This window comes from Tamandua tetradactyla, chromosome 4 (genome assembly GCF_023851605.1).
Source record: "Tamandua tetradactyla isolate mTamTet1 chromosome 4, mTamTet1.pri, whole genome shotgun sequence".
Classification (NCBI taxonomy): domain Eukaryota; kingdom Metazoa; phylum Chordata; class Mammalia; order Pilosa; family Myrmecophagidae; genus Tamandua; species Tamandua tetradactyla.
In genome coordinates this window covers 187,231,557-187,256,226 of record NC_135330.1, presented here as the reverse complement: position 1 = coordinate 187,256,226, position 24,670 = coordinate 187,231,557, and the positions used below count along the sequence as shown (strand labels likewise).

The window sequence follows — 24,670 nt, the reverse complement described above, 5'->3', positions numbered from 1 at the left end:
TAAATGAAAATGGAGAAGAGTTTTAAGATAAGAGAAAGGAATTTGGAAAAATTCTAGTGAAGTCAGATAACATTTCCTAAAAGAGAGATTCAAGGTGGGATTAAAAATTTAAGAAGAATAAGGGAAAGGCCTAGCTTTTGTGGGAAATAAAGTAGGATTCAGCTAGAGTTAAATAAAAATAATTGATAGATGACTTGGGCACCCAACTAAGGTTAACAAACAGTATGATTGTTAATGAAAAGGGGGAAGTTCTGGTATGTGCCAGATGCTGGGCTTTGTAAGAGAAGCAATTCAGCCTGATCTTAACGCTTTTTGCCAACAGTGCACAGTGACAGCAGGAATGGGAGAATGGGGGAAGAGGTAGGATTTATCCAGATTTAGGGTTGGTAAAGTGCTTATGATAGAAGGTCAACGGGTAATCTAACATGTCAGTGAGTTCATTGGGTAGACGATGGGATTCAACATGGAGGGACCTGAAGGTATGGAAAACAGATTTTGAGAAGCCAGAATTTTCACTTGAGGGTGAAAAATAAATTTTATTGAAAATGAAAAGAGAGCAGCATTTGCAAAATAGAAGGACGTTGTTTTTAGGATTTTATCTGGGGCTCAGACCTTTGCCCAGAAATTGGATGTGACCATACAGATGATGGTTAAAGAAGTGAGGGAAAATATGTGTTAGGTATGACAGAGTGAAAAAGATTAATGGCTTTGCTATCTAGTAGATAGGGTTTGAATTCTGGCTTTGTCAGTTAGTAGCTAAAGGTCTTGGGCAAAATACTAAGCCCTCTGAGCCCCAGTTTTTGCAGCTGTAAAATGAAAGAATTCTTTCAGAATTATTGCAGTGTTAGAACCTAAGTATATGTTATATACCTTAAATTATTGCAGTGTTAGAACCTAAGTATATGTAGCTGTTATCCAGTACAGGTGCTGTGAAGTCCCAGTTTCTGAAGCAGATGAAGTTATTTCCCAAGAATTCCACAGCCGAGGTGGAGGAGGAGGTCAGAGCAGTACATTTTACACTAGCAGGGTTAAAAGCAAGTAAGCCTGGAAGCAGAGAGATGAGTGACTTTTGCCTAATCTAGATGATATAGGCAAGAATTTATGAACTGTTGCACTGGCAGTAGAAATAAATGAGAAGTTCAATTTGAAAAAATTTTAGAGATAAAATTAGATAGAGAGCTTGGTGCTGATTAGATGTAAGGTAATGAGAATCACCTGACCCCTGGCTTCCTGCGTTGGCCAGCTGTATGGATGGAAAGACTTTGGGACTTCCATAGATGAATATTTGGGGATCTAATAAAGACTTACCAATTTTTATCACTATGATTTTATTTTAAAAAGGACATCTTTTAAGCCAAAAATCTTAAGGAAAAATAATCCCAGATCAAAGAAAGGGTAGTTCTTTAAATTGAATGTTAGCTGTATGAAAACTTCACTGCATTATTCTTGATGTTTCTCGTTTCACTGCAAACCAATCCTTAAATCTGGGAACAAGAATTAAGATGCCTGGATGGTAATAATAGTGATAGCTGATCTGTTCGGTGCTTATTGTGTACCAGGCTCTGTCCTAATTGTTTTGCATGTATTTGTTTATCAGTATGAATCAGCTAGTTTTAATGAAACAAATTAGGTGCTTTGATTTGAAGCACAAGCACATTATTTGGAGAATGCAGTATGAAAGACTTATGAATTTTTAAAGTAATAGGGAAGGCTTTTGTGGAAGAAGTAACATCTCATCTAAACTTTAAAAAAGCATAGAATTTCAAACTTCTGTGTTTGTACGTGTTTCGTTTTCTTCAGTTGGTTTATAGTGCTACATTCCAAACTGAAAAAGAACTTAAGCACCTGGTTGATAGTTCTTGCTTCTTAGGAAGACTACACCCTTTTCTTCCAGATAGAAAAACTACAGAACAATTTAAAGCTATAAGTTCTATCATTGAGTTAACATTTGGAGATAAAGATATCAGAATGTTACATTAATTCACTTGGGAAACAAGTGTCAGAGTCACTAATTTTTTCTCTTGTTAGCTTATGTTGAGGATAAAATTTAAAATACTTTTTCTGAACGGTACAGGAATTAAATTTTCCAAATTTACTCATTTATGGTGAGGAGGGGTCTTCTATATTTACTTGCAGTTTATTGTTCCTTGGATTTAATCTTCATAGCAATGAATTCTGTCTTAAATGCCCAACTTTTTTTTTAAGGGAAAGTCCAACTTTTAGGGAAAGCTTGAAATACAATTTGTGAAGGTAATGTTTTAACTTAAAAATATCCTCAGCAACTTATTAAAATCAAAATTCTTCTCAGGCTGCGCAGTCTTTACTTATAAACTAGACTGGTAATCCTTATATGCAAGAACAGAATATTTCTTCATATTTAGTAATGTTATGTCATGAATCAGAAAGAGTTTATAAAAGTTTTGATGTTTTCAGTAGGTTTTAATTACAGTTCTAATTGGATAAGCCTCCTGAGGCTAAATAGTGTTTTAATGTATTGCTTTTTCCTGTTTTCACTTGGATTCAATGAAATGTTTGTTTTTATTTACCAGGAAAGGCCGTTGTTTACCTTGTGGCTTTCCATCTGTTCTTTGTTATGTTTGTATGGTCCTATTGGATGACAATTTTCACATCTCCCGCTTCCCCCTCCAAAGAGGTAAATTTAATGTTGGTAAATTACCAAATGCTTTAACTGATTATGGAATTATTTTCCCTTGTGTTACCTTTGTTGAAACTTAATGCATCTGTTCTGTTTCCATTCATGAAATTGCTTGGTAACTGCACATTGTGAATGTGAACCATCGGCCTAGTCTCAGGTGCAATCCACTGACATAGCAGAGTAAAAAATTGATGACAGTGCCTAAAATTTAGCTCTACTAATACTTTCTATGGTTTTGTTCAAATAAAAACATACTTTATATTCCTGGAGTAAAAAAGTCTTAAGGGGTTGGGTTGAGTTAGGAGAGTAGGGTTTATTTTTTAAAGAAACATAATAAGAACCCTCTTAATATTTATATTTTCTCAAATCAACACTTATGCTTTAACTAAAGAAAATGTTTTGCTTGTGGGAAGCAAATTGTCCAGTCTCTTATTTGTTACACCTTAATATGATGATGTTTCTTCTAATTGGAGATTTCACTTGGAGAAGAATGTAGGTAAACATTTATGTGGAACCAATATTTTGCCTTAACAGTAAACTGAATTTTTCCTTCACCTAAAATTTAATATAGCAAAATGCCTAGGAATATAGTCTCTAGAGTTAGGGTTGTTTGAGTTTGTTTTTCTCCTTTGAGACATTTCTTAATCTCTTTGAGCCTGTTTTCTCATATGAAAATGGAACTCACAATAGGGACAATCTCTGTAGAATATTTGTGAGAATTAAGTGAGATTTATCCATGTAAAGCTTTTAATATAATACCTGACACATAGGATTCAAATGTTATATGATATTATTTATCTTCATTTTAAATCCATCAACATTCATTAAAAACTATAAACCATAAGTTTGAAAATATTATTTTTTGTTTAACTTTTTAATGAAGAATATATATATGTATATATATATATATCAAAGTACACATGTGCCCACTTGATGTATTTTCACAAACCAAGCATACCTTTGTAACCAGCACCCAGTTTAAGAAACAGAACACTACCTGTACTCCATCAGTCTCCTCCTGCTCTCTTCCAGTTAACCACATCATGAGAAATTACTGTCCTGCCTTTTAATAGCATAGATTAGTTTTGTCTGCTTTTGTATTTTATGTAAATGGAGTCAAAAAGGACGTATGTTTGTGTGTCTGGCTTCTTTCATTAATATTCTATTTGTGAGATTCAACCTGTTGTGTAATTGTAGATCATTCATTCTTGTTATTGTTTAGTATTCACTTGTTGTACATACCACAATTTCTTTACTGGTCTGTCGATCAGCATTTGTGTAACTTCCATTTTATGGCTGTGACAAATAGGACTGCATTAACATTTTAGTGCATGTGTTTGTGGAAACAAATGTTTGCAGTTCTTTTGGGTTAATGACTGCAAGTGGAATTGCTGGATCATATGTGTACATTCAGCGTTAGTATGTAATGCCAAACAGTCTTTTGCCCCTTTTTTCCTAGTAGGTGTTTTTATTTTAAGGGGTAAACCATGAATCAAACATGATATTTCTTCCAGTTTGTTCTTCGGACATTTGGTGTTAACTAGTCAACACCCTTAAATTTATGTTACAAAACATTTCTGTATCTTTAAGTTGAAAGAGACCTAATTAATCAGTTACTAGTAGTTATGGATATATGTAAGAGTAAATAATTCTCATTATAGTAAATAAAAAATGGAATAAGAAAAAAAACTTGGTAATACTTTTACAACACAGTATAATTAAGAAAATGATTGTGAGTGCTTAGAAGAATGTCTGGCCTATAATAAATGCCATCTAAATGTTTTGTTTTTAATTGTTGTTTTTGGCATATTGCGTCTGCTCAGCATTCAACCCAAGGCTTATGCTTTTATATCCACTTCACCCTTCATTGTCCGCTATTCCTATAGTCTCAACTGACTGCCTGAGCCTGTATCTGACACCATTCTTTTGGCACATTCTACTTCCCCTGTCATGGCACCTATTTTCGTGTATTCTAATTGCATGTTTACCAGTATGCTTTACCTTATTCACTTGTAAATTCTTTGAGAGCAGGGATTTATTTTTTTTATTATTAAAAATTTGTCATTAGAAAAGTTGTGGGTTTGCAGAACAATCACGCATAAGACACAGGATTCCCATACATTACCCTACCACCAACACTTGCATTGGTGTGGAAAGTTGTTACACTTGGTAACACTTTTTTGTAATTGAATTTCCATAGTAGTTATATTTGTTACAATTGACAAAAGATTATTAAAGTAATACTAATAACTGTTGTCTATAGTATATATATTTTCCCCATATTCCCAACCTATTACTATTACTATTTTCTTTTCATGCATGTCTTTATTTTTTTTCTCATCTACCCATACACTGGATAAAGGGGGTGTCAGTCACAGGGTTTTTACAACCGCATGCAGTCACATGATAAAACCTATATAGTTATACAGTCATTTTCAGATATCAAGGCTACTGGGTGACAGTTCAACAATTTCAAGTATTTCCTTCTGGCTAGTCTAATAGACTGAAAACTAAAAAGATACATCTATATATTGAGTAAGTAGTCATAATCATTTGTTAAATCCTAACTTCTCAGTTATAACTCCTCCCTCTCATTTGATCATTCTCTCAGTCTTCAAGGATATCTGGCCAATGTCTAACTTCTTGTGCTGGAAAGGGGTGTTGACATTATGTGATAGAGGGATAAAACTGGTGGTTGTTCTTGGAGAGAGTAGTATACCTCCGGGTTTCAGGGCTTATGTGGTATAGGAACAATCTGGAGGTTTTAAGACAGATTATTTATTTATTTATTTATTTTTACATGGGCAGGCACCGGGAATTGAACCCAGGTCCTCGGGCATGGCAGGCAAGCATTCTTACCTGCTGAGCCACCATGGCCCGCCCAAGACAGATTATTTTTAATGTGGTCCCCTCTGATTCCCTTTCCTCCTTCCTGCAGTATTTGGTACCCCTTGGGGTTTTAATTACTATTGAATGAATTCATTCATTCAATCCTCAAAGGCTTACTACCAGTGAAGTTGTAATAACGAGAACAGAAAGTTAAGATTTTGTGTGAGCTTACAGTTTACTGACAGAGATAGCTGTGTCTAAATAATTAAAAGATAGGTGCTGTTGTAACTGTGCTAAAAGGACACTAAGCACAGAGGTTACAACAGCATTTAGGGACCAAATCTGGGGGGAGGGGGGGATTCAATGAATTTAAAAATCAAAACCTCTAAATTTCAGACACATTAAGTAAGAAGCTAAATAGAAGTTCATTTTCTGTTTTGTTTTCCATTCTTACAGTTAGCAAATAATCATTGAATACCGATTGTAAATCAGACTCTTCTAGACTCTGGGAATAAAAAGAAGACAGACATGGTCTTTACATTTTTAGAGAGGAGACAAATTATAAGTTAACAAACAAAATAATCTTGTACACAGTAGAAAAATCTTATTACTCACTAGAAAAAGAATATGGTGATAATAATAGAGCTTACTAGAGTTAAAGGCTACTTTAGATTGTATCATCAAAGGAATCTTTTCTGAGTAAATGACATTATTGCTGAGGCTTTCTAAGTATCTTTTTCACTAAAGTATAAGTTTTTTGGAGAAAGAATTTTTGGTTAGCGCTGTGTCCCCACTGCCTAGAGCCTGTCCTCATAGACTCAGATGCATGAGCACTTGGATGAATGGCGAGAAGACAGCCATGGGCTGTTCTCATTACTGGCTGCCGTCTTTCTTAAAAGAAAATGTCGTTCCATTTTTTCTCAGATTATAGTCCTTCAAGGGTTGTGAGTCAGCTAGCTATTAGGTGAAGATTATACTCATTAGCATGACACTTAAGACCCTTTGTGTACTAAAATCTTACTAACTTCGTCTTCATTGCTTCCTTCATGAAATTTTGTGCTTTTCATATGCTGTTCTCTTTGCTAAGATTCTCTTTCCCTCTTTGTTTTCCTGAAAATTCTTATTTATCTTTCAAAACCCAGCTTAGGTGCTGTTCCTCCAAGAAACTTTCATTTGCAGCACTACCCCTTCTCAACAGAGCTTTTATTGTATCTTGCAAAATATTATTAATGCTGTACTTACTACTGTGATTTTTAAATAATTACTTATTTGCATGACTAACAGCCTGCTAGACTGTAGAAATGTACTTTTCTAAAGGCAAAGGCTTTGTTTTTATAAATCCTCTTTGAATCCCTGATATCTGTGACAGTACCTTACACTTTGGCATCTCATAGTTTGAATTCTATTCAGTAGTTTTCAAGAAAAAATAGACTTCTAGTATTAATTTCAAAAAGATTAATTTCATTAACTTATTTTATATATTTTTTGTTCCATTTCTCAATTAAATTCCGATATATCTTGAAATTTTGGGGGGGTTAAGCTTTTTATAATTTATAACCTTAGTTCTTAAGGAGAAATAATGATTTTAAGTAGAACTCAGATCGGACTTGAGTTCTGGGAAGCTATTGCAGGCTAGAAATAGTTCAGTCCTAAGGAAATCTGTTTTAATTTTACAAGGAAACTCTAAAATTTGATCAGAACATCTTCTACCCAAATGCATATTCAACATCATACCATGTGGTTTTTATACTCTACAAGTTTCAGAAGCCAGTTTCTGCTTAATGTGAGGGAAGAACTTTCTGACAAGTTAAAAGTCTTTCAAAATAGAATGGGCAAAAACCTAAGCTGGGTTTTGAAAGATAAATAAGAATTTTCAGGAAAACAAAGAGGGAAAGAGAATCTTAGCAAAGAGAACAGCATATGAAAAGCACTTCTATTTCAAAATAGAAGTAGAAAAAGTATTTCTGTACCCAAAAGGGGTGGATCTGTCTGCAGTGTTGCAGTGAAGAGTGGGAATGAAGTGGGGAGGTTAGATGTTTCTTCTAACATCTCTTCCAACTCCAAGATGGTGTGAATATTTTCCAATTTCTCTATGTCCTTTTCGTTTTCTTCTGTTGCTTCTTATCCCTTAAAAGTAATTTGGGGATTTCTTTCTTTCTTTTTTACTTTAGTTTTTTATTAGAGAAGTTGTGGTTTTGCAGAACAATCATACATAAAATATAGAATTCCCATACACGACCCCACCACCAACACCTTGCATTGTTGTGGAACATTTGTTACAGTTCAGTTTGGGAATTTCCTGTGCCATCAAGATCTGATTGTGGGAGCCTAGCCTTTAGCTAGGTAATACAAATATGTCTTCTACAATCTAAAGCATGGTATTTGGGTCAGGTTAGAGTAACAGCCAGTAAACAGCAAGAGCATTTATCAAAGTTAGCAGTGTAGAGGAAAACATGCTAGACTAGAGCTCAGGAGGGCTGTATATTAGTATCAGTTCTGCCAATAATTATGCAATCTTGGAAATTCCCTAGTTTCTTGGACCATAGTTTTCTCACCTCAGGGCTCTTCCTGCCATGCCAAGCTGTGTAACAGAATAGACTACATTGCTAGGCTAATACTGTTATTAATAATGAAGCAGCAAGAGTATGCAAAGTTTTGGTATTTGAGAGGTGGCAGGTAGACCTAAGTACTCCTTAAATATGAAAAGTAAAATTCCAGTCCTGATTCCTGTTCTAGTTTGCTAGCTGCTGGAATGCAGTATATCAGAAATGGAACAGCTTTTAACAAGGAGAATTTAATAAGTTGCTAGTTTATAGTTCTAAGGCCGAGAAAATGTCCCAATTAAAGTAAGTCTATAAAAATGTCCAATCAAAGGTATCCATCCAGGGTAAGATACCTTGGTTCAAGAAGGCCGATGAAGTTCAGGGTTTCTCTCTCAAGTGAGATAGCACATGGCGAACACAGTCAGGGCTTCTCTCTTGGCTGGAAGGGCACATGGCAAGCAAGGCATCATCTGCTACTTTCTCTCCTGGCTTCCTGTTTCATGAAGCTCCCTGGGAGGCATTTTCCTTCTTCATCTCCAAAGATCGCTGGCTTGTGGACTCTGCTTTGTAGTGCTGCAGCATTCTCTGCTCTCTCTGAATCCCTCATTCTCCAAAATATTTCCTCTTTTATATGACTCCAATAAACCAGTCAAGACCCACCCAAATGGGTGGAGACATGTCGTCCCCTAATCCAGTTTAACAACCATTCTTGACTAAATCACACCATCCAGGGAGATGATCTCATTACAGTTTCAAACATACAGTATTGAATAGCGATTATTCTACCTTTATGAAATGGGATTTATATTAAAACATGGTTTTTCTTAGGGGGCATGCTTCCTTTCAACCAGCACAATTTCCTTAGCCCTTTTCAAGTAACACCATATAAGTAAATAAGTGAGGAACAGTATCATTAAAATAGGAAACATGATCAAGAACAAGTCTCAAAAAGGGGGAAAATTCAACTTCCCTAGGTTGAATTCTTGATATTCTCACAAGCAGTGCAGACAACCAAAGCTTTAGGCTGAGCCCCCAATCTTAGGATTTGTTCATATGAAACTTAACCCCACAAAGGATAGGTCAAGCCTACTTAAAATTAGGCCTAAGAGTCACCCCCAAGAGAACCTCTTTTTTGTTGCTCAGATGTGGCCTCTCTCTCCAGCCAACACAGCAAGCAGACTCACCACCCTCCCTCTGTCTGCGTGGGACATGACTCCCAGGGGTGTGGACCTTCCTGGCAACGTGGGACAGAAATCCCAGAATGAGCTGAGACTCAGCATCAAAGGGATTGAGAAAACCCCTCGAATGAGCTGAGACTCAGCATCAAAGGATTGAGAAAACCTTCTCGACTAAAAGAGGGAAGAGCAAAGTGAGACAAAATAAAGTGTCAATGGCTGAGAGAGTCCAAACAGAGTCGAGAGGTTATCCTGGAGGTTATTCTTACGCATTAAATAGATATCACCTTGTTAGTCAAAATGTAACGGAGAGGCTGGAGGGAACTGCCTGAAAATGTAGAGCTGTGTTCCAGTAGCCATGTTTTCTTGAAGATGATTGTATAATGATACAGCTTTCACAGTGTGACTGTGTGATTGTGAAAACCTTGTGTCTGATGCTCCTTTTATCTACCTTATCAAGACAAGTAGAACATATGGAATAAAAATAAATAATAGGGGGAACAAATGTTAAAATAAATTTAGTTTGAAATGCTAGTGATCGATGAAAGGGAGGGATAAAGGGTATGGTATGTATGAATTTTTTTCTGTTGTCTTTTTATTTCTTTTTCTGAATTGATGCAAATGTTCTAAGAAATGATCATGATGAATATGCAACTATGTGATGATATTGTGAATTACTGATTATATATGTAGAACGGAATGATCAAAAGTTAAGAATGTGTTATATATTTTTTTGAATTAAAAAATTAATAAAAAAAAGAACAAGTCTCAAGTCATTTTTAATTAAGGAAAAAATTTTGCAAAATGGAGACTGATAGAAACTTAAAGTTCTGGTTACATGAAATCAAGATATAACCCCGACAGTCTGTGAGAAACTAGGATGACATAGGGAGAGAACAACTACTAAACAAGTACTTTTATAGGGAAATGCTACTAAAAGAAACTAGCCAGAGAAAAGCGATATGATGGGAACAAATACTGAAAAATAGAAACTGGAAACAACCCCATAAAGGCTCTCTCCTGGAGAAGACTATCCTTGCCCTGGCAAGTCTTGATAAGTCTGGAAAAAGTAATTCTGCTGGCTAGCTTTTTAAAAGTTAGAGCAAAATAGTTCAAGAGTGACTTGGTGACCTCGTTGAGACATTTGGCCAGAAAACAGTGGGATCTCATGTTTGTGATTTATTCTATTACCCAAAAGTGTGTGAGTCTATGGACAACCTTTTAAAAATTAAAAGTCTCTGGACAGTAACTTTCAGACACCCAAATTTTTACTATTAGCAAATATATATTAAGCTTTTTTTGGTGGAGAAATTTAATTTTACTCTGCAGTAAAACAAAGATGCAAAAATACTGAGTCTGTGTTCTTTGCCTTCATTATTACTAGTGATCTAATTTGCCATCTCCATTATTAGTATGTAGAACAAATATTTTAAAATCTGTCACAGGTATGTAATTTTTATTAAAATATCATTGATTGAACTTATTAAAACTTAAGAAGTTTGAAGACAAGTTTTGCCTTAAAGTATTTTTGGTTATTTATTTTGTTCAGGATAAAACTTTGCTTTCTGAGCATGATAGTTAATGATCATTGGATTAAAAAAAAGAGTTAATAGTTCTTTCTCCTTTTATAGTTCTACCTGTCCAATTCTGATAAGGAACGTTATGAAAAGGAATTCAGTCAAGAAAGGCAACAAGAAATCTTGAGACGAGCAGCAAGGGACTTACCTATTTACACCACATCGGCTACAAGGAGTAAGGACAACAAATCTTAAGCTTACCTCTCCAAAGGATTTTTATAATTTGTTCATTTCTACCATGATAGAGATACATGATTTAACTACTAAATGGATACAGTTGCCACAAATAACATACGTTCCTGTCTTCTGCATGTTCTGTGGTATTTTCGATATATAACAAACCATCATTTGGAAATTCTGGTTTGAATTTAAATATTATGCATTATCACTGATTAATAAAAATTTATACTTAGATTGTGCTGACTCAGAATGGGGAGAAACAAAAGACAGGAAGGGAAAGGAAAGTATTCAGTCATAGTGCTAATATTCAGAGAGATGGGATTTAAATTAGGTGTGTGCAGCTCAAAGCTCTTGAGGTTTTCCACTGAGATACTTCCTTATAATAGTAACTTCCTTTCCTCAACTTAGATCCTTATGAGGATGAGCCTGTGAGTAGCCAAGTAGCCATTTAAATATAAGAAATTGTTATAAATTTATATCTCATTAATTGGTTCAAATACCAGTAATAATAGTTAACAGTTACTCTGTTCTAAGTATTTTATGTATATGAACTTATTGAAACTTCATTGTTGTCCCCATTTTACAGTTGAGGAAACTGAGACAGAGATTAAATAATTTGTTCAAAATCATATAGGTAGTATGTGCAAGGGAAGGGATTTAAATCCTGGTGCTCTGGCTCCAAAACCTCCTATGCTTCTCAACTCCAAGGAAGAAAAGGAGGAACTTTACCTTTCTATAACTATATACAAATTGTTGTCTTAAGATAATGTAAAGTTTTTACAAGATTTTAGAAGGGGATATTTAACCTACTTTTAAGATTTTCATGCACTTAATACTGTACTTTTTGCACAACTAATATATTATGGCATAGTATATGAAAACACGGACTGCAGTCAAACAACCTAAGTCAGAGCCCAGCTTTTCCACTAGTGCAGTGCCCTTAGGCAAGTCACTTAAACGTTCCAAGCCCTGGTTTCCTTGTTTTAAAATAAGGTTGATAGTATCTACCTCTCAGTTTAGTGAAGTATTAAATGAGATGGTATATGTAGAATACTTAGTGTAGATCTTGGCACACAATAGTAAATTTTCAGTAAAAGATAGCTATCATCATTAATTTAAAATAATGCTTTTATATATTTAATTATGGCAGCTCTGATTTACAGTAATTGTTAGCAGTTGCAATTCTGTAGGTTGGGTGTTTTAACTTGAGATCCAGAATTTCAGAGAATTTATGAACTCTTGAGATTATATGCAAAATTTGGGGTATGTGTATAGTTTTTAAGTAGCCTATTCATGGCAAAATCATCAAATCAGTAACAAAAGTTAAAAGCTATTGATGTAAAAACTTTACTCTTCAAACTTTACTTTTTTTTTAATGAAACATAACCACATACAAACACATTCCTACCATATGATCAGTTCATTCTTGTTATATAATCAGTAACTCACAATATCATCACATAGTTGTATATTCATTATCATGATCATTTCTTAGAACATTTGCATCAATTCAGAAAAAGAAATAAAAAGGAAAACAGAAACTTCACTACTTTTCATTCAATAAGATGATTTCCTTCTAATCTGAGTAATAACTGTTGTCTAGGTATTAGAAGTGTTTGTTTATACCAGAGTTAAACTAAACACATTACCCCTGATTATGTAATCCTCATAACAACTCTGGGACAGGTGCTATACTTGTCTGCATTTAGAGATGAAGTCGGCTTTGTGATTTACCCAGAGTCATAGGCGTCATCATGATGATGAAGTGACTTATAAGAAGATCTGTAGTGCCTCGTTTCCCTGCCTACTTCAAGATACCTTCCAGACAGCTAGCTTCCATTTTCCCTAACCAAATTCAGTGGCTTTTGTCATTCTAACTTCTTAAAAAAGGTTTTCTCTTGTGTTTTTCTATTCTGGTTCTGTTTTTATGTCCTTAAATGATTATTCTTCCCACATTTGAAAAAAATTATATATCTTAATATTCCACAAGGGTGCCTTGCCCCCATTTTTATACTTTCCTTCAGCTGGTTTTTAACCATGCTGTTGTGATACTGCAAGTTGTGTGTATTGTGAATCAAGTAATTTTTCTTTAGTAGTTTTCAGGAATGAGTTGCCTTTACTTTATGTGAGTTAGAATAGATTCAAGAACATTTATAATACCACTCAATTATATCCCATAGCCCTTCTATGGATATAAGTCAACAAGTACAGTTACAGCTGTCATATAAAGACTATATGTCCACAAGCAGTTGGTAATCTTAACTGCGCCCATAGAAATACACGATTCCTACGGTTTTAGAGTAGGAAAAGCTGCTTCAAAGCAACTGGTAAACATCAGGATTCCTTCACTCATCTTGGCATGTGACTTTCAAGTCAACATCTCTAGCTCTCACTAGAGAGCTCCATTCTTGTATTTCCAGCTTCCAAAAGCTTGCTGTACTTGAATGACCTTTTATCCGAACCTTCAAACTCAAACAAAACTGAATTCACCAATTCAAAACTTAACAACATGGGGGCAGAAGCTTCACCTATCCTTTTCCTGATTTCCTTTAATTCTTTGTCTAGGTATTACTTTAGCTTTTTGTACTTATTTAGGGCCATTTTTTAAGTCTTTGTCTAGAATGCCCCAGGTCTGCTCCTCATTGTTGATGGTTTGAAATGCTTTTATCTCCTTTGCCTGGACCATTGCTTCCTGTCTCTTGTATGTTTTGTAATCTTTTGTGGAAATCTGGACGTTTGATATTTTAAGGTATTAATACTGGGATTTAGACTCTGAGGCATCTAGTCCTTAAATTTGTGTTATGATAGCTGTCTTTGAATGCCAGGAACTAGCAAAAAAGTGGAAAAAAAGAAAATACCTTTCCTAGTCTCTGCTGATTGACTTGTGCAACTGTTTTCCTTTAAGGCTTATCCATACAGTGAGTTTAGAGAGTAGGTCAAGGCCAAAGTGTAAGAGCTACCCTGAGCCTTTCTTCATCTGCTTTTTGAGGTAGGCATGTTTCTCTAGGAATTCTCCTGGTAGAGAATGAATGTCCACTCTTCCGTAGAAACTCTTCCACATGGTCCTGGGCACTGCACTGTATGTCCATACAGGCAACCACTTGACGACATTCCCACTGTATTCTGTAGATCTGTGTGAGCTGCCTTCTACATGCCGGGTAAGTTCTGAGATAGCCAGTTCCTCAGCCTCCCAACAGACTGATTGGACTAGATATATATACTCTGTGTGCATGAAGGGTACTCTGTTCTCTCTAGAACCGGGACCAGCTATCCACACTGGAAGCATGGGCTCACTCCACACCGAGGCCGTGAGGGATGAAGAAAAAGTTAGCCAGAGTGCCATGAGATCCTCTTGCTTTTGAGTAGCCTTTTTCTTGATTTGGTACTTATTCTGTTACTGGAGACGTTTAACTGTTTTCTGGAGCTTTAAGAATATTTTGCCAGTTCTTGCTTGTTCTTTAAAGCTTCCATGGAGGGATGGTACCTAGAGTTTCTCACTCCCGTCATCTTTATTGAGGTCTTGATTGCTGATTTAATCTCTTTAATCTCTTCACTTGATATAGATCTGTTAAGACCTTCTAATATTATTTTTTTAGTGAGTGTAGGTAATTTTTGTGTTTCTAGGAATTTGTCCATCGCATCTAGATTATCTGATTTGTTGGTGTACAGCTGTTCATAGTTTTCTCATAATTCATTTTTCATTTCTGATTTTAGTTATTTTCAACTTCTCTCTTTGTCAGTGTACCTACAAGTTAGTCAACTCCATTTATCTTTTCAAAGTACCAACTTTTGATTTTGTTGATTCTATTGCTTTTCTAGTCCCTATTTAATTTGTCCCCACTCTAATCTTTATTACCTTCTGCTAACTTTGGCTATAATTTGCTGTTCTTTTTCTAATTCCCTCAAGGTTGTGAAGTTAGGTTACTGATTTATAATCTTTTTCATTAATGTAGTTATTTATAGTTAATGCATATCCCTCTAAGCTTTTGCTTGTGCCTTTGCTGTATCTTGTAAGTTTTGGTATGTTGTGTTTTCATTTTCACTTTTCTCTAGCAATTTTCTCATTTCCCTAAAGATTTATTTGACCCATTGGCTGTTTAAGAATTTGTTGTTTAATTTCCACATACTTGTGAATTTTCCCATTTTCCTTCTGTTCCTGATCACACATTGCATTTCACTGTGGTAGGAGAAGATGCTTTGTAGGATTTCAGTCTTTTTAAATTTATTTGGACTTATTTTGGCCTAACGGTGGTTTGTTCTAGAGAATTATCCGGAGTGCATATGGAAAGAAAATAATGTGTATTTTGCTCTTTCGGGGTGGATATTCTGTATACGTCTGTTAGGTCTAGTTGGTTTATAGGATTGCTTAGGTCCTCTGTTTCCTGATTGATCTTTCTAGATGTTCTATCTAGTATGTTTTTTATTTGGTCAACAGAATCTTTAATCTCTGTGATATCTACTATTTTTCTATTTATTCTTTCAAATTCCTCTTTATATTCTTCTGTTGTCTTCTTGATCTCCTTTATGTCATTTGCTATTCCACTTACTTTATTAAGTAGAGTTATATGGATGTCTTTGATAGTTCCAATATCTGTATCTCCTCTGGTGTTTTAATTTGGTCATTAGGCAGGGCTGTAGTCTGTCTGCATTGTAATATGCTTAGTGATCTTTTGCTGTCTTCGTGGCATGTAAATATCTTTATTGATTTATTTTGGTAGTTGATTTCTTTCAGTAGTCTACGGCCTTGTATTTGAGGGATGGTTGTACAGCAGGGAGCAGGGCACGGGGTGGAGCACTCAGTATGGTGATTTGTTTCAGGGCAGGCATGGGTGCAGGTTGGGGATGTTATGTTGATGCTTGTGAACATGGGCTCCCAGCGGTCAGGGAGGATGTAGCTGTGTGGGTACACTGGTCTGGGGGATGTGTAACCCTGGTGTGTGCTCGTTTAAGGCATGGGGCTCTTTGCGCACATGCATAGAGCTATGGCAGCAAGTCGGCGCTATGCCTTTGTGGATTGGTGACCCGGCTGCATAGATTGGCACTGTTTTAGAGCTGGGAAGTGAGACTGAGGGCTGTGCACATGTGTGGTTCTAGGACTGCTGTAAAGTGCAGTCCCCAGAGCCGAATAACGTGATTGGGGGTGCCCGTGCACATGTGCAAGCCTGGGAGTCAGGGAGGGCGGGGTGTGGCTGTGTGGCAGTATGGAGGGGCGAGGGTAGCCTAGGAATGGAGGTTAGTGCCCGTAACCGTTATGTGCTGGCAATAGCCTGCAGGGAACAGAGAGGGGTAGGTAGTGCTCAGGAGGGTTGTAGGAGAGGTGGATTGGGCTGCACTTGGGGTGGGGGTTTGGGGCAGGTATGTGCACTGGGGGCTCGTGGGGTGGGGGCACCTGGAACGCAGGAAATGGGAGCGGGTGACTGGGTTCAGTTGTGGGGGTGTTGGGCTAGTTGCCAGTCACAGGGCGCTGGTGAGGGTAGTGCACCCAAGGAACACAGCCTGGCTTACTTCCTAGCCCCACGTTACTGTCCATGCAGTCCCACGGGCTCCGCACCTCCGTGCCAGCCTCCCTCTTTCTTCCTCTCAGTTCTTTGGCCTTTGCCCTGAAGGATTCCCTTTTAAGGCAGGTAACAGATTGTCTCAGCTTCTATTTATCTGGCTATATCTTTATTTCTTCCCCATATTTGAAGCTCAGTTGTCCTGGACATAGTCTGACTGATAGTTTTTTCTTTCAGCACTTTAAATACATAATCCCATTGCCTCTGGCCTCTTGAAATCTGACATTGTAGGTTTCCATTGTTTTTTTCATCTCTTCCACTGCGCCTTTCTTTCCCATAAGTTCTGTGATTTCTTTTTTCAGACTTTTGATTTCTTCTTTTTGTTCATTCCTTACCTTCTTTATATCCTCCCTCAGTTCATTGATTTGGTTTTTGATGAGGTTTTCCATGTCTCTTTGAACATTCTGAATAAATTATTTCAACTCCTGTATCATTTGAATTGTTGGTTTGTTCCTTTGACTGGGCCATTTCTTCAATTTTTCGAGTATGATCCGTTATTTTTTGTTGGCATCTAGGCATTTAATTACCTTAATTAGTTTATTCTGGAGATTGTTTTCACTTTTTTTTTTTCCCAAGGATTTTCTTGCTGGATGACTTTGTTGTCTATCTGTTCTTTGACATTCAGTTCAGCTTATCCTAGTCCTCTAGCTTAGGTTTTGTTTAATAGATCAGAATTTTTCAGTTCTTGTTTTTTTGTTTTTTGCCCTACCTGTATGGTGCCTTTCCCCCACCCCTTAGGAGGGTCTATTTAGGTATTATAGACCCCAATCAGATTTTTCTAGACCAAACTGGTCTCTTCTCAGGAGGAAAGAGTCACCTGTGTAAATTTTCCCTTAGGGTGAGGCCCAGCAGATTATAAGTCTTTCCTGTGAAGTCTCTGGACTTTGTGTTTCCCTGTCCTGCCCAGTATGTGGTGCTTTTCCACCTGCAGGTCCCACCACATAAGGTGATGCCGTACCTTTAACTCCAGCAGACTCTCCCTGCTGGGGGCGTGGTGGAGACAGAGGAGAGGTTGTAGACAGGCTTTAATTGCTTCACTTTTCCAGACCCTGGGATCTGAATTCCTTGAGGGAGGGATTCCACCTGAGCTGGGCCCCACCCCTCTCCTGGGGAAGGCACAGGCTCCAAACAAGCTCTCAAACAAGCTCAGTTCTACCTATGCCTGGGACAGTGGATCATGAGAAGCCTTGCAGGGTTCTTGGGGGCTTGCATTTGGTCCATGTGGTCCAGACTGGGGTACGCTGTGTGTCCGGTCACTGATGAGGCCCCAGCAGTTGTTCTGTACTGTTTCTGGCTATTGACTAGCTTCTCTGGAGGGTAAACTAAATCCCACACCTCACTAAGCCACCATCTTGCCTTCAATCCGATTTTTTTTTTTTTTTTAACTATCAGTAATTTTACTTCTTACCTCAAGAATATCTGTTTGGTTCTTTTTTAAAAAAATTGTTTTTATTGTAAAATTATATATGTATGAAAGCAATAATTTTCAAAGTACATTTTAACAGATAGTTACAGAGCAGATTTCAAAGTTTGATATTGGTTACCATTCCACATTTTCATGTTTTTTCTTTTAGCTGCTCCAGAAACACTGGAAGCTAAAAGAAATATCATTGTAATGATTCAGCAGTCATATTCATCCAGTTGTTAAATCCTATCTTCTCCTTTGATCCTACTCCCAATCTGTAGGGGTCTTTGGGCTATGCCTGTTCTAATTCTTTCATGTTGAAAAGAAATATTACAGTATAAGTTGGAAGGATGGAATTAGTTGATATTTTCAGAGAGTCTGGCCCCTTTGAGTTTCAGGACTTACCTAGCCTAGGAAGGCTCTGGAGGTTGTAGGTTTCAGGAAAGTAAACTTAGCACATAAATCTTTTGTAGAATCTCAGAGTCCTAAGTATTCTTTAGGGTTAACAGGAATGCTGTTAGTTGGGTATGGCAAACCACGGCAATTAGCAAGATCTAGCTGATGCTTGCATAAGAGTAGTCTCCAGAATAGCTTCTTGACTTCATTTGAACTCTTTTGGCCACTGATACCTTATATTGTTCCATTTTCCCTCCCATTTTAGTCCAGAAGGCATTGTTGATAGTGGTAGGACCAAGTTCAATCCTGGGAGTCATGTTCCCTGTTGTCAGGGAGGCTTTTATCCCTGAATGTCATGTCACATGTATAGGGGAGGGTAATAATTTTCCTTGCAGAGTTGAGCTTAGAGAGAGAGAGGCCACACTGAGCAACCAAAGACATTTCCTGGAAGCAACTCTTAGGCGTAATTATAAACAGTCTTAGCTTTTCCGCTACAGAAACAAGTTTCATAAGGGCAAGCCTCAAAATCAATGGCTTTGCCTATTTTCTTGGAAGTCTCTGATGTTTGGAAGAATACCAGAGGTTTCCCGTATGGAAAAATTTAATATTTCCATATTTTTTCTCCAGTCCCTCAAGGGACTGTACTAATACAGTCCAATATTTTAATTATCAGCCCAATATTTAGTTCCTTGTCTTTTTTTTTGTGAGGGGGGTGCATGGTCTGGGAATCGAACCTGGGTCTCCTTCGTGAAAGGCAAGTATCCTATACTGAACCACCCATGTACCCTATTTGGTTCTTTTTTAAAATTTCTTTCTCTTTATTGAATTCCTCTTTTTGCTCAGGTATCATTTTCCTAATTTTCTTTAGTTCTTTGACCATGTCTTCCTTTAGTTCATTGAACTAATTTAGAAGGGTTGACTTAACATTTTTGATTAGTTATTCCAATGACTAGGATTCCTCATGGATGGTTTCTGACACTTTATTTTATTCCTTTGATTGGGCCATCCTTCCTGTTTATTTTATTTGTATGTCTTCTGATTTACTTTAAAACCTAGACATTGGAATATTATAAAGTATTAACTCTGGCAACCAGATAGTTCCCCTTTCCCAGGGTTAGTTGATTTTATTTTTCTTTTTTATTATTGAAAACTATAGTATTCCTTTTGTTAAATGATTTTTCCAAGCTGTATCTGCATATTTTGTGATCCTTGCTGTATGTAATTCCTGAGATGAATGTTTCTTTAGCTTTTATTTAGCTAGTATTTCAACATAAATTTCCTTGAATGCTAGGTGGCAACGATTTGCTTCTCTACTTCTCTGCACTTTTTAGGTGAAACAGAAGTATACCTTGAGTTAGTCTTTGAGGTAGCCAGCCACCAGATGGGTTGGAACAGATGGGCAAATTAAATACAAATTAAATTTGTATTTAGGTGTGTTCTGTTCCCTCCATAACCAGATACCAGGGACCAACACTGGCAAAGTAGACTGCCACCTGCCTCTAGGGGAGGGGTTGGGATCAGAGCAAGTAAAAGTGCCGCATAGCTTTCTATTAAAACCAACTTTCTGCTTGATTTTCAAAGTTTCCGGAGACAAAGCATTGGCTGGAAATTCTTATTCCTCCATTTTGCTGGTAGAACTCTCCTCTCTTTAGATGCTGGATTTTTTTGTGTGTTTTTAATCTATAAAATGGAGAGGTTGAACTAGGAGATTTCTAGGTCCTTTTTGGGCTGATATTCTATGGTTTTACTCCCTCTGGCCCAACTCAGGCCGAACTTTCTTAGAGGGCCTTCAGTAAAATGCAACTTGTTAGTTTAATGATTGGGTGTTTGTTAATTCCCTTCATCATTCATGTTTTTTTTTGGGGGGTGAGGATGCATGGGCCAGGAATCGAGCACTGATCTCTTGCATGGCAGGTGAGCATTCTACCACTGAGTCAACTGTGCACCCTTAAATTCCCTTCATCTTAAACAATTTTTGTTTTTAATTATCAAAGTAACATATGCCTGTATTTTAAATAGTTTTTTTTCCCAAAGTGTACAAAATGAAGAGTGAGTTTATCCCTCCTCTCTGGTTCTGCTACCATTTCTGGTTTATCCTTTTAAAAAAAAAATGCAATTTTATTGAGGTACATTATATATTCATATACCATATAATCATCCAAAGTTTACAATCAGTGGTTTGGATTATCATACAGCTAGGCATTCAACATCACGGTAGATTTTTTGAACATTTTCATTACTCAAAAAAAAAAAAATAGAACTAAAAATAAAAGTAAAAAAGACTCAAAACCTCCTATACCCCCTCCCCACCATTAATTTTTTTTTTTGCCTTTTTTTCTTACTCTTTGTCCATAAATTAGATAGAGTATCTGTCACAGTGTTTTCACAATGATATGCTCTCACTATAGAAGCTTTGTAGTTGTTCAGTCGTCTTCAGTTATCAAGGCTAATGGATTACAGTTCAACAGTTTCAGGTATTTCCCTCTAACTACTCTAGAACACCAAAAACTGAAAAGGAATAGCTACATAGTGCATTAAAAAAAACCTCCAGAATGACCTCTTTGTTCTTTGAAATCTCTCAACCACTGAAATTTTATTTTGTTTCATTTCTTTTCCTCCTTTTAGCAAGAAGTCTTTCTCGAGCCCATGATGCCAGGGTCAGGTTCATTCCCAGGAGTCATGTCCCACGTTACCAAGAAGACTTACACCACTGGGAGTTATGTCACATGTTGGGGGAGGGCAGTGAATTCACCTGCAGAGTTGGCTTAGAGACAGAGGCCACCTCTGAGCAGAGGTTCTCTGAGGGTGACTCCCTTAGCTTCTCCTTTGCAGGAATAATTTTCATAAGGGCAAGCCCCAAAATTGAGTTCCTGTCGCATCAAATTGGCAGTCCCAATGATTGTGAAAGTTTCAGGTCTTCCCCAAGTGGAGAAGTTTGATATTTCCACCTTTTTTCCAAGTCCCTGACATGTGACGTCAGGGCATCACATCTGGTTTATCCTTGCAGAAACTTTTTATACATAACATTATTGCAAAATTTATATATTTTAACAAAATGGAAAGATATTGACCAAAACACACTTGTTTACCTCAGTGCTCCTCCAGCAGCTATACCTCCTACCATTGCATCAAAATACCAAACATTTCTCATCTCTCCAATATATTAACTCACATCTAAAAAGTTTGTGCGTTTTATTGAGAAACAGTATATCATAAAACTGGAAAATGAAAAACCTATATATTCCTTTTCCCCTTAGAGATGAACACATACTGTACATTCAAACTTTTCTACAATATGCTTTTCTTTATTTAATATCTTTGACCCTTTTTCATGTTAGGGTGCATGTATATAATGTGCCACTGTAAGGGTATATCATGTATATAAATGCATAAACTGCTTCATAATTTAAGTGTTTTTTTGTATTTTTCATTAAAAACAATAGTGAACATCTCTGCAGAATATATTTTGTTATTGTAAATCCTGGGTCAGAGGGTGTTCACATCTTGAATTTTTATAGATATTTCCAAATTGAATAATAATCCATTAAAAATCATATTTGAACCTAGTTTCTGTGCTGTTCTATTACTATGTTAGCATTCATGGTTCCAATAAATAAGCTTTTTATCTCTACCCAACCCCCCCCCAAAAAAAAAAAACGCATCAAAAAACAAACAAACAAGGAAAGGGATAGTATAAGGAAATGGTGGGTATTCTCCATAATCCAAGGTCAGGATGATAAGAAAGACCTGGAACCCAGAGTTGGAAAGCCAAAGGGATCCTCTCCAGCTCGTATCTCTGCTTGTTCGTGCACATCTGTTACATTTTTCACTCTCTGCAAAAGAGTTTTCACTTCTCAAATCAAAGCTACATAGCAGAATATAGCCACCCTACATGCTGTCCGGTTCCAGCCAAAGCAGATAAAACTCATAGTCTTTCAGGCCCAATTCTTAATTTGTACAAGAGAAAATCCAGTTCACTCACACTGGTTGAGGTGATTTATCTCTGGATCAGAACTGGAAGGGAAAAGGTGGAGTCACACAATGCACACATAGGGTGGATTCACACAGTACAGATACAGAGGACAAAGGGGGTCTGAAATCATTTCCCTGAGAAGGATAGAGTGGCTTATGGACTGGACAGATATCCCCAAAAGATTTCACTGCACTTACATTAGAATGAGTAAAGTATTTACTAGTTAAATCCTATAACTCAATAAATTACCAGATAAAGATTTAACTATTTGTGAATGATTCACAGTAATTTCTTTTGTTGCCAAGACACGTGCTTTGTTTGCTTTTGAAGCCATCATATGAAGAAAGAAGAGAGACATCCCATTGTAATTTTATTGTACTCTATTTGTCTTAAAAACTGGTTGTAAGTAAATTTATTGATCTGAGTAGTCCTGAGACATTTTCCACATGGATCTTATTTAAATTAAAAAAGGAATAAAACGATTTGGTTCTGAATTTATATAGATTTTTATGGCATTCTTATTCCACTAAACTTTTACTCTCTGCTTTTTTATTAAATAAGTCTTCAATGATGTCCACTTGTTAACCTTTCTGACCTTATCGCCTATACGCTTTTTACTCTACTCCAAGTAGACTGGACCTGATTGCCATTTCTTGAACAAGCCAAGTGCATTCCTCAGATAGGCATGTGACTATGAACTTGCTCCTTTCAGTTTTCTTAAATGTCTCTAAAATTACAATACCTCAGTTTCCTTAACCTGCTTTATTTTACTTGTTAGCATTTATCACCATCTAATACACTATTTATTTTGTAATTTATAATCCTTATTATTCCCAATCTCTCCTCCAATAGAGTGTAAGCTCCATAAATGCAGGTATTTTGCCTGGAGCAATATCTGGCACTTGGTAGGTTCACTCGGTATGTTTGGAAGGAATGAATGTGTGAATTTATTTCTACAGAATCCAGCAATTATGGAGGCACCAAAATAGCAGGAGCAACATGTATTAAAATTAAGGGGAAAGCAGAGTTCAGAGTTTGCATTCAAAAATGTGTTCTCAGTTTTGCTATTTGTCTTTAAGGGTGGAGTTCAGGGATAAAAATGTTATTTTTTGTTGTTTTTTTTTTTTTAATAAAGCTTCCCTAGAATTTAAAAAACAGAACCCCATAGGGTATCATAAAGTACATTCGTTTTGATATTTCGCTAAAGCATAGTGATATTATTGAAAAAAAGTTCAACTTTAAGACTTAGGAGAGTTGAGTTCTACTGCTGAACTGCGTGTCTGACATTGTACAAGTCTTTTATTTGCTTTGGGTCCATTTTTTCAACTAAATCATTCATGAACTATTTTTCTGAGTTTTTCTTTATGTCTTTTGACATTTTGATTTGAGATATCTCCAGTGTGTTTTGATATTATTTTAAAAATTATTAGTTATTAATTTCCCAGAACTGTTTATGAAAGAACTGGAAGTGAATTATGATCAAAATAGTTAAGCTTATACATCCTTCAACAACTTCCTTTCCCTTCTTCAATGTAGCCATCAGATACTGTGAAAAATGTCAGTTGATTAAACCCGATCGTACACACCACTGCTCAGCATGTGACTTGTAAGTGTTACCCGTTTGATCTCATTTAAACCTAGCATTGGAAATTATTTTGGGAAGAATGGAAGGGGAAAGAATATTCCAAATGCTTTTATAGTTAGCGAAAGCATCCTCTCCCATATTTATATGTTTCTTTTGATAACACGTCCTATACCAGTTCATAGAATTTTCTTCAACTTTAATATGCTTCCTATAATTACACTTAATTCAACATTCATGAGCAAGTAATAATAATCTCCTTGAAAAAGGATAATTTTGTTTCCTGGATTAAAAAGTCAATAATGATACTTTTGTTCTTTTATTATTAATGCTGATGTTAAAACTTAACAAACAACAAAATAAATTTTATTATTTATTTTCAATAACCATCTGTGGCATTTTTCCCAGAAAAGTTTGCAAGGATTTACTCCTTATGTACAGGTGAGAAGGCAGTGTGTTGAAGAAAAGTTCCCTAGTTTGAGAATCCCAATTTATCCTTAATTGTTAGTTAATTACCCTACTTAACCTTCTGAGTATTAGTTTATTCTTTTGTTTTATTATTTGAGATGATCTGTGGTCTAAATTTATACAATATAGAATGCGTATATTTGAGAGGATGTTCATTGTTTTCTGATTATAAAAGTACAATGTTGTTTATCCATTGGCTGAAATTTTCTAAAGTACACGAGAAAATAACCATCTACAAACCCAGTAGTACTAATATTTTGACATATTTGCATCTAGAGTTTTATTTTTATGATCTTCATATATTTACAGTAACACGAAGATCATCTGTATT

The 24,670-nt window shown here is 36.2% G+C and overlaps 1 protein-coding gene across 10 annotated transcripts in view; it reads left to right on the top strand.

The window, feature by feature from the left end:
• Positions 1–24,670, top strand: part of ZDHHC20 (zDHHC palmitoyltransferase 20) — a 96,480-nt gene that overhangs the window by 44,637 nt on the left and 27,173 nt on the right. For 9 of the 10 annotated variants that reach the window (XM_077158833.1, XM_077158835.1, XM_077158832.1 and 6 more), the window contains 3 exons: positions 2,550–2,653; positions 10,835–10,955; positions 23,826–23,895. In XM_077158833.1, the coding sequence (XP_077014948.1) occupies positions 2,594–2,653; positions 10,835–10,955; positions 23,826–23,895 (251 nt within the window). In that variant the 5' untranslated portion in view covers positions 2,550–2,593. The remainder of the gene's footprint in view (positions 1–2,549; positions 2,654–10,834; positions 10,956–23,825; positions 23,896–24,670) is intronic. The other variant, XM_077158834.1, reaches the window with a different exon arrangement.